Source organism: Astatotilapia calliptera, chromosome 9, assembly GCF_900246225.1.
Source record: "Astatotilapia calliptera chromosome 9, fAstCal1.2, whole genome shotgun sequence".
In the NCBI taxonomy this organism is placed as follows: Eukaryota; Metazoa; Chordata; class Actinopteri; order Cichliformes; family Cichlidae; genus Astatotilapia; species Astatotilapia calliptera.
The window spans coordinates 12678077-12695254 of record NC_039310.1 but is presented as its reverse complement, the minus strand read 5'-3'; the positions used below and the strand labels follow the sequence as shown (position 1 = coordinate 12695254).

General features: G+C 43.3%; 1 protein-coding gene across 6 annotated transcripts in view; it reads right to left on the bottom strand.

Annotated features, from left to right (window-relative positions):
* The window catches only part of phldb2b (pleckstrin homology-like domain, family B, member 2b), a 37701-nt gene that overhangs the window by 5784 nt on the left and 14739 nt on the right, over positions 1-17178 (bottom strand). For 2 of the 6 annotated variants that reach the window (XM_026179346.1, XM_026179351.1), the window contains 15 exons: positions 15538-15657; positions 13310-13494; positions 11706-12968; positions 9130-9507; positions 8223-8384; positions 7926-8063; positions 6679-6807; positions 5291-5446; positions 4994-5104; positions 4830-4904; positions 4669-4734; positions 4139-4291; positions 3042-3185; positions 2319-2418; positions 978-1128 (listed from right to left, as the gene is read on the bottom strand). In XM_026179346.1, the coding sequence (XP_026035131.1) occupies positions 978-1128; positions 2319-2418; positions 3042-3185; positions 4139-4291; positions 4669-4734; positions 4830-4904; positions 4994-5104; positions 5291-5446; positions 6679-6807; positions 7926-8063; positions 8223-8384; positions 9130-9507; positions 11706-12968; positions 13310-13494; positions 15538-15657 (3331 nt within the window). The remainder of the gene's footprint in view (positions 1-977; positions 1129-2318; positions 2419-3041; positions 3186-4138; positions 4292-4668; positions 4735-4829; positions 4905-4993; positions 5105-5290; positions 5447-6678; positions 6808-7925; positions 8064-8222; positions 8385-9129; positions 9508-11705; positions 12969-13309; positions 13495-15537; positions 15658-17178) is intronic. The other 4 variants (XM_026179347.1, XM_026179348.1, XM_026179349.1 and 1 more) reach the window with 4 other exon arrangements.

Genomic DNA, 17178 nt, shown 5'->3' with positions numbered 1-17178 from the left:
CATTGTCTTCTTCATCAGTTTCCAGATGCTTTTTCTCAACAAAACACCAGCAAAGAATCCAAAAACAGTAACAAGTCTAATCATTTTGAAAGAAATTAGAGCACTTGTTACTATTAAATGAAAAAGTACTTAATTATGAATGAATATCAACATATCACCAAAGTCAAATATGAATTAAACAGTACCACCGATGGCATTTTTCTTACCTCAATCGACGAGAGGTAACTGCACTCATTGTCAATACACACCCATGCAGTTCCAAATGTATTTATTCGAGTTCTGGACTACTTGGGAAAAAAATTGTTCTAACACTTCTATCTCCCGAAACAGGACTCATCACTGCAAATTAACAAAAAAACTCCAACTCTGTCATAAAACTGATCCACATTCCCCAACGTGACTTCCAGTGCAATATAACCTCATGCAGCCTAATCTGAGCCAAAGCACACTGAGAATAAAAACGCGCAAAACAGAGATGTAACTCTGCAAATGGTTTCAAATCTGCTGGAACGAGACCATACCATTCAGAGAAACAAGAGGAGGGGAGACAAAAGATGTAAAAAGGATTGAGGGAAAGCAGGCACACATGGTTTTACTCCAGTCGGGGGGCTGAACCCCTAAATGGACCTCCACACTCATGCTGGTTTGCTCAGTTAATCTGAACCTGAGGGGGCTGACTGGAAAGGCACCCGCACACACACCCCTTTATGTTTTCTGTCTTCCGTAAGCTGATCCCTACAACTCTAATCAACAGAGTCCTCCCCCCTTAACTCATGCTACACGCTCAGTTCTACACATCCTATTCTCCAAGGAGGGAACATGAAAGGCAGGAAACTCTTTTTTTATTTAATTTTTTGCTAGCAAGCCCTCCCCACTTCATCCAACTTTCTGTCCCATTTCAACTTATTCTAAAGACGTCTTTAACAGTTATTTTCATCAGCGCATACACACTGCTGACAGGCCTTTGTGTCACCTACCTGGAGATGTTGTCAGGTGAGCAAGCAGAGATGCTGGTTTCAATAGAGTCACTACTATCCACACTCATTGTGTCAAAGGCCTGGTTTTCACGGTACCCAAAGGCATCGAGGTAGACGTTGGTCTGAGAAGCAGCTCGGGAGCTCGGCTGACCTGGATACACACAAACGCAATGAAGACGAAAAAGGATGAATTCTCCAGTAGCAACCAAGGTTACTTACTCCTCCTGACCACGCATTAACCCAAGTCTTCTACCTGTCGGTGTAACTTCTTCTGGGACAGACTGCCCGGACGGGTTCAAATTTTGATTACAATGCCCCGCCACCGTTACACTGTGTACTCACACGTCCCGGGAAAAAATATATCCAGGCCTTAATGCTACGATTAGGTGAAACTGCGGCCTAACAGTAAGACACTCAAGCACACAAAATAAATGGAAAATAAAGAGGAAAAAATATTTTCTGTAAAACAAGCACAGAAACAGGTTTTGAGATTTAAAAATGAATAAAAACAGCAGCCTGAAACTGTCCCAAAAACTTCTGGAAAGACAAAAAGATATTCTCATGAAGCTGACGGATGAATGATGACAGATCTACAGTGCGGACACTTTAAAGAGAGACTAACTAAACCTCCTGGTACAGGAAGAAACACACACACAAAAACTGATACCATCAGCTCTGTTTACTAGACCCACCCATCAGATGAGCCAGATCAGGGGACTAAAGGGGCCAAGGCATCAGATACATGTGCCAGTTCCCAGAAAGCAACGACAGTACACTTATAACATGAGACACACAGTACTTCAAAATGATCCCCCAAAATACTGATTTGTTGTCTGAAGGGCAATGAAAAAATTATTTTATGAAAGACTAAGCTACTTATTCTTATGTCTAAGTAGGTGCAAATCTAAATTAAATTTATAATAGCGATGCCTATGCAAAAGGTTGCTATGGAGAGGAGGCATGGTGTCCTTCAGGTGGCATCCTGTATCTTTCTGGGCCAAACAGCAAACATCCACACAGACTGCAAACGCTTTACACTCTTGTGTGTCATATTTTCTTAACAGTGAAGACGTTACAACAGCTCGTGTAAATCCCCACGAAGTGATGGAACGCTCACATTCCTCCACTGACAGATAAGCAAATGTGGAATTTATCAAAACACAATGAGGTGCACACCCACAAACAAAGCCTCTTGCTGGGATATTGTCTCCATATAAGGTGCATTTTCAAATCCCAGCTCAGCGATGAGTGTGGTTTTGTGTGTTTGTGTGATACACGAGAGAAAAAAAAGAGAGTAAGATCAAGTGAAATTAAGTGTATTTGTGTGTGTGTGTGTTTTACCTTTATGCAGACGTCGAGATTCACTTTCCTTATTGGATAAACTGAGGATTCTTGGAAGAATACTGCCACAACTTGTAGTCTGTACCAGAGGCTGATGGGACTATAAAGAATCAAGAAGACGGAGAAGAAATGGGTGCTTCATATTCTATTTATAATAAACACTATAACTCAAAGACCAAGTGGTGAAGCCGAAAAGTGATACACAGACCAAGTCTGACATTTAGTGGTAAATTTGTAAACCAATCATTTCCACCATAGTTTTCGTAAAAAAACGTTGTTTTCTGATGAAGATCGAGACGATAACTAAACAAAAACTAATGCACAAGGACAAAAACTATGATGAAACATACTGACACATTTGTCAATGAATAAAATGAGATCCAATCAGAACTAATTAAGCTGCGCAGAAAGGCGGGACGAGTTTGGAAGGGATCCAGGTTAGACATGCACATCACAAATAGCTCCCATGCTCCCTGTTTCTCATGAAAACGTGACAAAATGTCAGCGCTTTGGAGGAAGAGAAGAGCAGACATATGAACACATCTCGCATTTGATGTCAAGGAAAATAAGATGCTCTGTGAACTCCCATCTGTAAAAACACCACAAAGTTTCACACTAAATCAACTTTAGATTTAATCTAATATAATCTAATCATATTTAGTCGGAAGTTGCTGTCACTTTTTTTTTTTTTTTTTTTACATGCACAATCATCTCTGTTTGTACCTTTGTGGGGAAGCTGCGCCCGAGTGTTGCACACATAAACTGGGGATTCATGGCGGTCGCAGTTTTCTTCCAGGGTAATGTATCACTTAGATGTGAGCCACTTTCTTTCTCAGACCTCTTCCTCTCCTCCAGAAGACGGAAATGCTGATGAGACACACACACACACAGAAAACATGAACACAATTACCAAAAATTTAAATTATTCATTTCACTTTCAGTCATATATCAATGTCCCCATACTTTAAGTGTAACGTAAAGTCTTGGTGTGCAGGATTTAAAATGTCTTACTCTGGCGCCATCTGCTGGAGGATCAATAAGTCACAGTGGCAGAAGTGCATTCTCCCTTTCTTAACCCACATTCAATAATTTTATTCTTTAGACAGATGGATCTAGTTTCAATGTAATATGCTTGTGATATAAAAATAAACACACAGTTGTTTACACACCAACACACACACACAGTCGTGTTTTCATGTTTGTGGGGACATCTAATTGACATTATGTTTTCCCTTGCCGCTTACCCTAACCTTAACCATCAAAAATGAATGCCTAACCTTAACTCTTACCCTAAACTGAAACGTAACCTAATTGTAACCTTGACACTAAAAACACATTTTGGGTGAGGACAGGCATTTTGTCCCCATAATGGCTGGGAGTCCCCACAAGTATAGGAGCATGCCAATTTTTGGTCCCCACAAAGATATATAAATATGGTATACATATACACACACACACACATTACCTGCCTGTGTTGCTGATGGCGCTTTTTGACAGGAAGGGGAGGTGGGGGGGAGTCTGGGAGAGGGGAAGGGTCTCGATATGTCACCATGTTCTCTGGCCAGTGCACAGAGGGTGTTTTTGGGAGGGGGCGGGGATTTAGACGGGAGGAAGAAGAAGGAGAGGAGGAAGAGGAGTGACAGTCGGCAGGTGAGGAAGAATGACAGAGCTTCGGAAAAAGAAAGGAACATTGTCAGAAAGCTGAAATGAGAGCAGAAACAGGAAGACAAGCTGGGGGAGAGAACCAGCCGCACACTTTGCACCATCCGCCTCGGCGTACTTATCTACACACGATAAACCCGTCACACCACTACACACACCTCATCCTCCGCTGGTTTGGGGGTGTCCTCATCAGGGGAAAGGGTTGCCTCGGGCTCAGGAGAGGCTTTGGTCAGAGTGGGGGCAGGAGCAGCTTTAGGATCTTGCCCAAGCTGTGAGTAAAGCTCATTGATTTCACTGACTGTGACATAGCCCTGCAAGGTGTCATGTGGAGAGAGAAGGGGTGAGGCATAGCGGGAAGTGAGTTAGCCGTGGAAATTAGTTGTTAGAACAATGCAAAAATTTAGTGGCAATTTCAGAAATAAGTTATTTACACACAACACTGTTAACATGAGACAAAGGACACACTAACAAGATTATGTCAGCATTAATATACAGTACGTGGACGTATAAAAATAAGCTTCATCTCAAATTTCTGGAACTTCTAGTAGTGCTTTACAAGAGCTAGCAGTTAGAACAAGAGGCTACAGTGGCAAAACAAAGAAGACGACTGGGAATAAAGAGAAAAAATGGAAACCAAAAATAAAGTGGAACACAAAAGGGGAAATATTAGCTCAGAAAGGCAAAGTACCTCTGCGTTCTTGAGAAAAATAGAAGAAAGGAGGGAGCGACACACATCAGCCAAAGAGGCTGAATCCTAGCAAGCGGAAAAGGAAATCATAGCCATTAAAATCAGGATATCGCCCGTTCCAGGACTCGTAAGTAACCACAGCATCCGCCAATCACACCAACCTCTCTCAGGGTGAAACTCCGTCCACCGGTGAGGCCAGCGTATTTTCTTTCCAGCACAGCCAGGCTTTCTTTCTCCTGGCAGACAGATACAGACACAAAAATGAACTTTTCCCATCATTAATACAGAGCACAGCACGCACATGCGAACATAAAATCTGCCATACTCTCTGCAGCATGGACTCAAGGTTGCTCCTCTCCTTCAAGAAGCTCTCCTTCTCTCGTTGAACCTGCTGCGTAATCTGCGCCGACTGCTTCTTCAGAGTTAACAGACGCTCCTGCGAGAGGGAGAGCGGAACAAACTTATCAAGCGCCTCTAGCCTGCTTAGAAAGTATGAATCAAACATTCCTGTTAACCCTGCAAATCTAAACAAATTGACATTTAAAGAGCAAATTCAGCTTCAAACAGCAGATTAAACAGGCTGGATTTTTAAATCAAAAACAACCGAGAAGAGAGCTGATACCTTGCGGGTGACGGTGCTGCGTTGGTAGTCTGCGATCTCCCGGAGAAGCTGCTGGGTGTGGGTCTCCTTCTCCTCGTCCTGCCTGCTCTCTCTCTCGAGCTGCTGAAACTCCAGGTCCTCAAAACGCTTTGTCTCTGCCTCAAGCACTTCGCAGTCCTGATACACACAATGAAATAGATAATACAAGTGTACACTACTGCTCACAAATTTTTAGTTGTCACTGGGAGTAACTGTATGATTTCTGAAGTCAAAGCAGCACAGTACCCTGTGCAGTACAGCTTAAACCTGCTTGATACAGACCGCTGTGGCGAGCTTTAATTATCTGAAGATCTAGGGCTGGTACCTTAGGATCACATGACCAAGCAGTCAGTCTTCCTTTGCTACTGATGTTTTTATTCTTTTTTATTTATTTTTTGAGTACAGCAATGTACTGTAGCACATCCTGCAGTCTGGCATTGCCCTAATAATGACCTGAAAGTAACACAGGCATAATAGGTGGTAATCTGCATAAATGTAGTAATATGGGTTGTCTTTCATGGCTAAACTTACTTCCAAAGCTGATGCTGCGCTCTCCTAAACTTAAAACAAACCCTTTCACTAAACTTGAACTCCGTAAATTGCAATAAAAAACAAGAAAAATTCCACTAATCCAAAACTTTGCATGCTTTTGTAGCCACCACATTAGAGAAAGAACATCAAGTATACGTGCAAGTGTCCATAAAAGAAACCTTCTCACATAAAAACCTGCATCTACTAATATTAGCAAATAAATGCCAACATACTCAAATACGACAAATAATCGTTTATCAAATACGTCTCATTCCATAACATACGTAGACACGGGTGCAAACCAGACTGTGAAATCTCTAATGTGTGTGTCATCAACACTAAACATGCAACAACACATCACTACCGTTTGGCTAAACATGCAGCCTTTCACACACCATAAGCATTCGCCCCAAAGTGAAGATGATTTAAATGTGCCGCCTCTTTGATAAGTCGTTTCAAAGAACAGTCGCTCATCAAACACAAAAGGTGAAGCCTTTAGACATTACACCCAACAGAGTGAGTCTGTAAGAACCAAACAGGTACCAAAGCCTGACACTTTAGAGATGATATAAAACATAAAGAGGGAATGATTGAGAATGAACGTTAGCTCTGAAAGTGTGCCATGCTCTCATGCAAGTAAGCAAACATTATATAAACGAGTCTGTCATGTGAACAAATGTTTAGAGTCAGTGCTAGTATTTGCCGATATAGCGGTCACATTTATGTTGAATACTTTCTCAAATATGCATGATTTCCATTGGCTCTTCCACTATATTTTTCTAAATATATGTATGTGCGTGTGTTTGTGTGCATATGTGTGTGTGTTTGTGTGTACTGACCCTGGCTAGCTGCTCCTGCAGGGGCTCCTTGGTGGCTTCAGGACAGCTGTCCAGCTGGGAGCGCTGCTCACACACAATCTGAGCCAACCTCTCTACTCTGCCCTTTTCTGCCTGCAGCAGCTTGCACGCCTGGCAGGCAAACGTACGTACACACAGATGCACACACGCATTCCCACACGAGGACGTACACCATGTACACGTTTGTTTATGTGTACATATAGACACAAAAAGACGAACACACACACATACACACACACACACACACAAAGGACAGAGAGGATGGCAGAGTTAGTGGGGATTGGGGAGCAACAGTTAGTTACTACAGCGACCAGGTCAGTACGGATAGCCTAGTGGGTGGGGAGGGAGGGAAAGCTGGAGGGAGCGCAATGGAAAACTGATTAATGATGTTATGAGACTTCACTTCTGCCGTTTTATTCGTTTTTTTATGAATGCAAATGATTGAAATGATTAAGTAAGAAGAGAGAACGGGCATGTATGGAATGGCGCAGCAGAGGTTAACTATCACACTGATGGCTCTTTCTATAAAATACACAAAACACACATTCACCTAGAATATGTGCAAGCACTCAACTTCATCTGCTCTTCAACCAGTTTTTAACACCCGGGGCTACACGCATCTACCCGATCGCTCGCTTTTCTTTCCCTAACTTCTTCCGCTGGCAGATGCCGGTGCATGGAAATTTCAGAGTGAGTCCAGGACTCAGTCGAACACAGGCCAAACCAAAGCACGCGCACACACACGGATACACACCAGAAATACCGTCCATTTATCTGCTTACACCTCCCACTCTGTCAATAATATCATATGGTGTTATAAATGTAGAAAAAATATAGGCACACTTGCTTCCCTACACTTGCCAAACAGGATCACTTGATGACCGCTACTCCCCGGACAGTCTTAGCAGATATATATTTGGACCAGAGAGAGCATGAGAAGGATTAACACCTACCGCCCGGGTCTCTCAGTTGCCTATGTATTTTTAATGCCATTCAATGCATGTTGCTAGTAAAAATATAGGCTGTATGAGTGAATGGAGATGGCTTTTCAAACACCTAAAAGAATTTTTCCATATGTTAATGTGTATTTCTCTCCCCTTTTGATGACCATATGTATTCAAAGGCAAAGTTAAGCATATTCAAAGGGACCTCTAACTTTTAACCCAGCTGGATTACAGATGATAAAGAGGTCTGTAAGCATCCCATTCTGAGTGTATCAACTTGAATACCTTTTCTTTTTCCTGCTGGGATTGGGTCTCTAGGTCAGCTATCTTGTTGTGAAGCGCTTCTAAAGCATCTTTTTCGTGTTGAAGAGCTGCTATCTCGGACTCCTGCTCAGCTTCAACCAGAGCTCGCTCAACCTCGACCTTTAAAAAAAAAAAAAAAAAAAACACGCGCACACACCGCTCAGTTTTAAACCAATACTTTATATCTGTGCTTTTATCAAAACATTCTCATTCATCTTTTGTTAATCTTGACAATAAATCAATCAATAAATAAAGTAAATATCATCATCGTCTATATACCTCTCGGGCAGATTCCTCAATTTGATTGTCCAGCTCTTTGATCTTTTGTTCAAGCTCCTCCATGTTGTTCAGGACCTGGATTCTCTCCTCTTCCACGCGCCTCACTTCCTCCTCTGAAGGGATCGTGTCCTGTCCACGATGGCGAGCTGCATCCTCTAGAGCCTGGTAACATCATCATCAATGTAGTCGCTGATTTAACTCCTGCTAACATGCACTTACATTGACATATCTGCGAGACCTGTAATAATAATCACTGATGCCACAAATGGAAAGGAAAGCGTATGGGCTCCATACATACACACAAATGCCTGCTGTCAGTTCATGCTAACACTTAGCATGCTCTAATCTAATAAATGGACTGTAAATATGTCCCATCTGTGTTGAGTAGGATGTTTGTGTCAATACTTTCTAAGTATTAGGAGGAGGGATCCTTGTCACTGTTATGTTTTCCAGGATGAATGGGGGGCTAAACACTTCCTGCATAAATCTTGATTAATATTTTAGTAAGATGACCAAGGTCAAAGGTGCACGAAGAAGAAAAAACATACATCTATCATTTTACCAAATCAACAGAGACTAATGTTACAGAATATTCTCTTGCATGAAGTCTTCAGAGTGACTAAAGTCTGTAGACCATCAAGGCATTGCATATTTCACTGTATTTATTTTATACTACCGGAATATTTTTTTAAGTTTATGTTTTCTCCTACTTTTTTGAATGAGGGTCAAAAGTTATATGATTCTACTGAACAAACACGGTTCTGTAGACTAGTTCATCTTATACACCAAATAACATTTGTTTTTGCTCTCGATAGCACCTCAGTGATACTGCACTCACACATGGAGGGCATTTCTGTGTTAGCATAAAGTTCTAACAGTCACAAAATAAGTGTCCTGTGTCTTATACCTCATTTGTCCTATGTGCACGTGGTGAAGGTGTGGGGGCAAAGCTTCGCAGACTGATAGCAGGCGATTCGGCCCTGTTGTCTCGGTGACCGCTGCTACGCCTCCGTCGTACCTGCAGGTCATCATCATAGTAACCGTTCTCCGATCCAGGGGAGGTCGTGTGCCCGTTTCCGACTATTCCACTAACAGCTGAAGAGTCGGAAAAGACAGAAGGCGTGTCATCATCTTCGTCGGTCAGCTGCAGCTTCTCAAGCTCCTGGTTGATCTTCTGCAGGTCTGCAACAGCTGAAGTGGAGCTTGTGGCTGCGGCGCCTCCGTCCCTTTCAGCTCGGCCCAGCTCAGAGCAAAGAGACAAGATGGTCTCTAGCCGCTGTCGCTCCTGAGATGATGGCAAACATAAAGGCACACACGTGTATGGGTTATGTGCATGCAATGGCAAGTACTATTTAAGATCACGTTTTTAATGTTGACATGTTGCTGAAGTTTTACACAAATACAATGCAACCCTATAGTATTGAGCTTAGTCAAGTTTTAAATAATAGTATTACCTCGGGAAGCATCACAGAAGTCAGTCCTTCTAAAACTTTTTCCGCTTAGTCCAAAATAAAGAAAAGTAGCGTTTACTTAGTATTCAGCATGACCCTCTCCTGTATGTGGATCTAATTTGGTCTAATATTTGCAGATTTTAGAAGAAACATTTCTTCTCACTGAGAATCCCTGGAGTGAGCACTTCTCCCTGCCAGTGCATAGCTATATGTGGGGCACTACGGAGGCTGCAGAGAGTCAAAAATGCCCTCTTGCAGGTTCAGCAGTTACTTCTCTCAAGGGTTACGTATATGAGCCCCACAGCCAGCCTGTGTTAGTAATATTAGATACAGAGAGGGGGGGAAATGGACAGAGGTGTGTGTGTGTGTGAGTGATAGAGAGAAAGAGTGAGCTAATGAGAAGGTGGTCAGCTGTCAACCATGGTCATAAGTGTGCACAAGAACCGGCTTTGACTCCAAAGTAGGAATGTGTCTATGAATGTCACCGTGGAAACAAGATGCTTTCCAGGGAATTCTTCACAAGGAGAGAATCGGATCCAGGTGACATTTGGATTGTGAAAATCATGAAATAGTTAACTGTGTGTTTAGGAAAAGCACGAAACACTCACTTTATAGTGCTTCTTAGTTAAACAGTTATGTCAGAATCCACATATAACAAAGCATCGAACACATTTTACCATGCACACATACAAACCCCAATTATAACACGTAACATGAACCAGGAGCTGGCACAAAACGTGTCCGTGTCAGTTTGTCACCTTGCGCTATTCTAATGGGCATAAGCTTCTGTGGAGCCTCTATAGTAATCAGCTGTCAACTAGAGCAAGAGACAGAAAGAAGAAGAGAGGACAAAGACACGGACATATGAGAGGAAAGCTGGAGAAAGCACGAAAATGAAAGACGGTGAAAGAAGCGAAAGACAGGAAACGAGCTGGGAAATTTTTGGACAACACGCCTTGCTTTAAATTCATTTTTAAAAGGTTTGTGTGCCTTTAATTAACACAGACATTAATTTCAGCTTTCTTTTTTAGCGGTCTCTTGTTTCAGAATTCTATTTTCTAAAGATACCACTAGGGGGCAGACAAATACAAGACAATAAGGCTAGACTGAAACACTACAATTGCTGCTACATCTCACCTTTAGTCATCTGATTAAAGTAGAGATGCACGTGATTATAACTCCCTGTATAATGTGGATCATCGATGATATTTAACACCAGGGCACGCACTAAAACAGGCAGTCGAAATAGTTTCAACCCAATTAAGTGCAACACTGCAACACAATTCATTCCCCCATCTTCAAACCGGCAAAAGAGAAAATCTTCACATCATGAAAGCTCAAAACCACGCTCATAAGAATGTGGAGGCTTGTCAAAAGCCACCGTCAAAGTGTTCTTTAAATCAGAGATACTGAGACACTTTAATTGTGAGAACATGGCTGAGAGAAACAGAGAAATAGAAAGAGAGGGATCACGAGATCGGTTGTCATTATATGTTGATAATATGTGTTTATCCACCTGCTACACTATAACTCTGTAATCTTCTTGGTTTCTCTTACCCACATCTGACTGATGTGTTCTGTGGCTCCTTAGCACAGCAAACCACACTGGGTGGACCTCCAGATGACTGACATAAACATGAACCTCATATGAACACATATACACACACACACAATCCAAGTACAGGGTTAAGAATAGTGCTGTTAGTATGGGCTAACTGCCATGAGCACCTGTCAAGTGGTGAACCTCACTGTGCGCCTGTGTTAAGCTCCCTGGGAGAGTATGTTTGAGAGTGCAAGGAGCAGGGAAGCATTCCTACACTCGTTCCATGTTTGGTGTCTTTGTATGCGTGCACAAAATAACATTAAACCTTAAACACCCTGCTCTCCTGCCTATATTCAGTCTATCTGAATAAGCTTAGCTGGAGGATGCACTCTATGATGATAAGTCAAAAAAAAAGCAAATACTAAATGGCACAGTACAAACAGCAGCTACAATGCTTTAAATACAGAAGCTAAAAGCAATTAAACTCACCAGTCTCTCCACCTCCTGCTCACGGAGTCTCTCCTCTTTTTGGCGTTGGTGGTAGTCTGTCAGTTCTTCCTTCCCACTTAGGGAGCTGATACTCCCCCTTCTTTCCCTGAACCCCCCTGGCGGGGTCACCCCTGCTTTGCCAAATGACTGCCTCCTCTCCCCCAGACCAATTCCAGTTTCCAGGCCGGCCTTCCCAAATGAAGAACTCCTCTCTCTAAGTCCTAGTCCCGGTGCAACGGTGAGTTCAAGGCCCACTCCTGTTGTTTCTTTCTCCGCCACAGACATTTCTGCTCCTGAGGAGGCGTCATTGCTGCTTAGCCGTTCTTGTTCTGGAGGGCTCGAAGCTATAGAGCTGATGGAGCCTATTGAGCTGGTGGAGGTTAGGCTGAGTTTTTTGGCAACACGAGGAGAAGAGGAGCCCCCTGCCCTGGATGGGATTGTTACATCTGGTGGAGTGGATGTGGATGTGGAAGAGATGGAGTGGGAGGTGGAGCAGGAGGAGGTCCTAGGGGAAGAGAGGGAGATCGACACGACACCTTCCCCTTGAGCTGTGGTCTGGCCTTTAATCCTGTTTGCAGCTTGCTGACTGGAGTGACTAGACTTGTGGTTGAGGTCAGCGTTTTGGCCGTTGCTGTAATGCTCTTTGCTAAATTTGTAATCCCCAGCAGTATCAGACCGCCGTGGAGGCAGCGTTGACAAAGTTAGCACTCCATTATTATTGTCACGGGGGGACGGGGAGGGACAGAGGCGTGGCAGTGAGCGGCTGTGTCCTCCTGCTGTCATCCCACTCAACGAACCTGCTGAGTATTTCCTGGTTCGACTAGTGGGCGTCGGCTCCTGGTTCCCCTGGTTCCCCTGGTTCCCATAGGTGCGACGTCCTAGACGGGGGCTAGAGGGCATGCTGGCAGCGCCCCCAGAAGATGGAGTGCGGGATGAGGAAGAAGATGGAGGAAGAGAGAGGAGATAGTTCTCACTACTGGCAACAGAAGTGGAAGATCCCCCACCATTCCAGGTGGAGAGTAAAGGAGAGGAGCTCTGACTGTGCAGTCGTCGGCTATCGCTGGTGCTAAAATTGTCCTGACTGCGGCCAACTGAAGAGCGCGAGGCCAAAGAAGAAGAAGGGTCGGAACGTCGCCCGGGGGAAAGAGGGGGAGCAGATTTTAAGGACAAAGAAGGACGATCGGAGCTATAGAAACGCCTTGCCTGTTCCTGATAGGCTGATGAAGATGTGGCAGGACTGGAGACAGGTGTGGTGGGGGGAGACTGGGAGACAGAAAAGAAAAAAATGTATGATTAGAAATATATAAGAATTCAGTTCTCCTGTGGAAGCTATAGACAGAAACAAATGAAGAAATGGAAATACACAAATATGATCATTTTCAGGCTTTATTAGATTCAAGTGTTTACAGTGTAATATAAATTACAGAAACACTGATATTGATGTATGTGTTGATGAATATGTGCAGAATTGTGTTTGGAGAACACAATGCAGAATGCAACGATGTAACAACTGGTTCATGTAATGAGTGAATATCAGCTAGAATCATTCACAACCCCTGTTAAAGTGCCCTGAGAGGTAATGTTGGAGCTAAAGGATGACCAACCTGTGTCACACTGAAGTAGGAGGGGTTGGCATTCCCGTTGGCTCTCAGGCTGTTTTCAAGGGCAATTTTCTTACGCTGCAGGGTGTCCATCAAGTCCCGAAGCTCAGATGCTGATCGCATGCCCCTAGCACTACTGGTGCCACCCACAACTGCATGGCTATAGTCACTGCTAAACTTCAGGTAGTCTGGACGGGGAGAGAGATTAAATGGAAAAGAAAATGAATCTATAACATGGGAAAGCTAGGTTAAACATAAACATAAGCTATCGAACGACTAGATAGAAAAGTAGATACAGAAAGAGGAAAGAGAAACAGGGAGAACAAATATGGAAATTATGTGTGAAGAGCCAGGTGAAGACAGAGGAAGGAAAGAGGGAGTGGCGAATGAAAATAAAGAGCGAGAGCGAGAGAGAGGGAGAGATTTATGTATAGTTAAACCTGCAGCTATTCATAAATGGGACCCTTGGCAGAACAAACTCAAACCAAACAATCCACAACTAACCCTATCCCTGAGAATAGGAAACAATCCTGTCCCACACACACACACACACAAACTGCATGCAAATACACATTCACACAAAACCATCCATTAGATCCAAGACAAACAGTTTAACTTGAGTTCAGTTCCTCAGTATAGGATTTTGTAGATGAGATAAACCACAAAATATTCTGGAATACCCTCATGAGGCTCCCCCGGCCCTTCCTTAAGTCTTTTATTTAAAGTAGCTTCAGCAGTGAGGAGGTCTTTTTTCTCAAAACCTCAGCTGAGTCAATTTTTACTTCCTTCCTGCTGGATTTACAAATAAACTATCATTTTCTTTCAATAGCATAGCTAAGATTGGCAGCAATGCTAAGTATAAGTAAGTCTGCCTGATAGCTCCGGTACTATTTTGGTGCAAAATTCCAAAAAGAAAACAGTAAATATCTTCTGAAAAAGGCCAAGCAGGTGAAAACACTTAGGGTAAAGTAATGTGCTCAAACCTTGCCCAGTTTTCAAAATTATCTGTGGCTTTATGTGGAAAAGGAGCTATTACAATGTTCAAACTTAGACCACCCAGTGTTTAACAACCACATACACCCACATACACATATATACACTTTCCTGCAACTGTGGCTCCGCCTGTATGTTCCATGTGTAAAAGAAAGCGAGAACCTGGAGCACCTAAAAGTGCATAGACAGATTATAGATGAATATAAGCCTGTGTGAGAAAATGTCAAACCCTTACATGGTGGAGTGAACTGAGGCAGAAGGTGAAAGACATCATAAGATCTAGAAAAATGCAGGCATGCTCACACACACACACACACACACACACACAGGGTGTTTGTGTCCATACATGGGCAGATTTACACCGGAGGGCTGGTGTGCATCAACTCTCTCCTTTCATGATTGTTCTGCTCCAACATAATCAGTTGTGTTTGTGTGGGAGCCTTGTCTTTAGTTGGACGTCTTTAAAATAAGGGTTGGTGACGGTGAAGAATATCTCTGCCCATAATAATAATCTTTCCTAACACACGTGCGTGAAGCTGTGGAAGAAATAAGCACCTTCTGCCTGTTTAAAGAGCGGGATTTCCACTGAATACAGCAGCCTCGAGCACTCGATAAATCGCCTAAGAGATAGCAGAGTCCAGATGTATCGCCGTGGCAATGGACAGACACCATACAACCAAAACATTCCAATATGCTTTGAATTTTAGGTTTTGGAATGTGCGTGAAAGTGCATTTGGGAAAGACATATGAGAAGACTGACAGAAACACCTGCCCCCACCCTAACACTGACTCTTTCCTCCCACCACTTTCAGGCAGCAGCCATGGTTAATGTGCACAGAAAAGTTGAGCTCACATGCATTCTCCGCTTTTCCCCCCCTGCCAGTCAGTTAGATGACATCCAGTCTTTGAAATCTGAATTTATTTACATTCTTTATGGTTCAACCAGGTCGTTAAATTGGGTCAGTGTGGTCCTCCAATTGGATGTAACCCATCTGGAGTGTGACTATCTGTAACTCCATACTGACATAACAGTGAAGTGACTAGTGAGAAGAGCAGCAGATGTTACATCAGCAGCTGGATCTAATGGAGCACTGAAGATGGCAAAGAAGTGAAAAGCCAGTAAAGTAATAATCAAAAAGGCCTACATGTATATTCTGGAATGGCAAAATTAAGACACAGAGGAGACAAACCAAAGAGGGATCAAGCACAGCTCAGGGTCAGCCCCTTGTGTGATGTACCTGTGTTGTAGGCTAAAGCTGATACAGGACTCTTTTGGGGAAGCATGCTCTTCATTCTGCTGGCTTCCTCAGGATGGTTGAACCGGAACAAATAGGATTTTCCCAGACACAAAGAATAACCTGAAAGGGAAAACACAAACAGACGTCTCAAATTACTGAGACAAATGATGCAAAATCTGCAGGTAACCAGGTAACATGTGAAGCTAGTGTGATACAGAATACACCATTACAACATCCACATTACAGCGCATATGTGAAGAGGTAAGTCTTAAGTAGATTCATGTGAGCCTGGGTGTTTATTCACAGCTAGACACACTTGCGCACGCGCAGCAGACGACTGTGTTTGCCCTGGCCATCAATTAGCCTGAGAGGGCCGGGTATTAAACAAGATCTCAGGGTCACAACCTCTGTAATACACACAGGCAGCCACAGCTGTCCAAATACTTGAGATGGCAACAGAGAGGAAGAGCGGCGCTGACACAGATACAGGAGGTCTTGTGTGGGAAAAACAGAGGAAAAGGATAAAAGAATAAAAACACTGAACTGACGCATTTTTTGAGCCAAGGAGGAAAGAAATGCTGAGGGCCAGCTTTCTTAAATCAACAGGTCAATGCGGGTCTTTCTTCTACTTCCATTGTCGAAAAGCCCTGTTACAGTAAAACCCCCATAACGTTATGTGTAAGAGGCTAAAAAAGCACCTCCTTAATAGCTCCATTTCAGTTACATCAGATTCTTTGGACCTGAAGTCAGACGTAACCACTGAGGCAAGAGGAGGGGGGTGTGGAAAAAGGCTGAATGGAAAAAAATCCAGATTGTTTTCATCCTCTCTTTTTCTCTCGTTCTCATTTCATTTTTTGTTGCCTTTTCTTTCTCACACTTATGTCAAGTCTCATAAACATCTCAGGCAGAAAAGCTGCATTAATAGCTGAATTGAGCATTACAGTTGAAATGAAAGAGGTCGAGCCAGTCTAGATATTACCTTAGAGCATTTCACAAGCAGTCCCCCCCCCCCCCCCCCCCCCCCCCCCCTCAATACACCCAGTTCTCAGCATAGTGGGGAGATCCGATTGCGGCTGTGATGTGAAGTGGGCAACACAGGCACACACACACACCCGAAAACAGTGTAATAAATGTTTAGTCTGCACAGCTGGACTGTGAAGCTCTCAAATCCATACTTATATAAACATGAGCTTGCAGGTTTGGCCACAACCTGTGAGGAAGTGGGATCATGACCGATAAAAGATGTAGGGCCTCCGTGAAGAGACTGAGAGCAACACACACACACTGTGTCAGCGAGTATGAGTAAGAGCTAATAATAAGCGCTTCTCCTTGCCAGACGTGAGTAAAGGTGTAAATCTTCAAAACGTCTATCTATCTGTGTGTGTTGGAACATGCCTTGTAACAGGGTCTGCCTAATGAATCCCAGTACCTCTCAGTATTTAGCGTAACGGCAAACACAGACATGGGCTCACAAACAAACACACACACACACACACACAGCAGTCAGCGCTTGTAAAAATCTAATTTCCTACCCTCAATAGCCACTTTTAAAGTGTATGGTAACGTGTGACGTCTTGATTTGTTAACAAGCCCCGACCCTCCTGTCTTTCTAATTTCCTCTCATGTCCTTAGCTAGCAAGT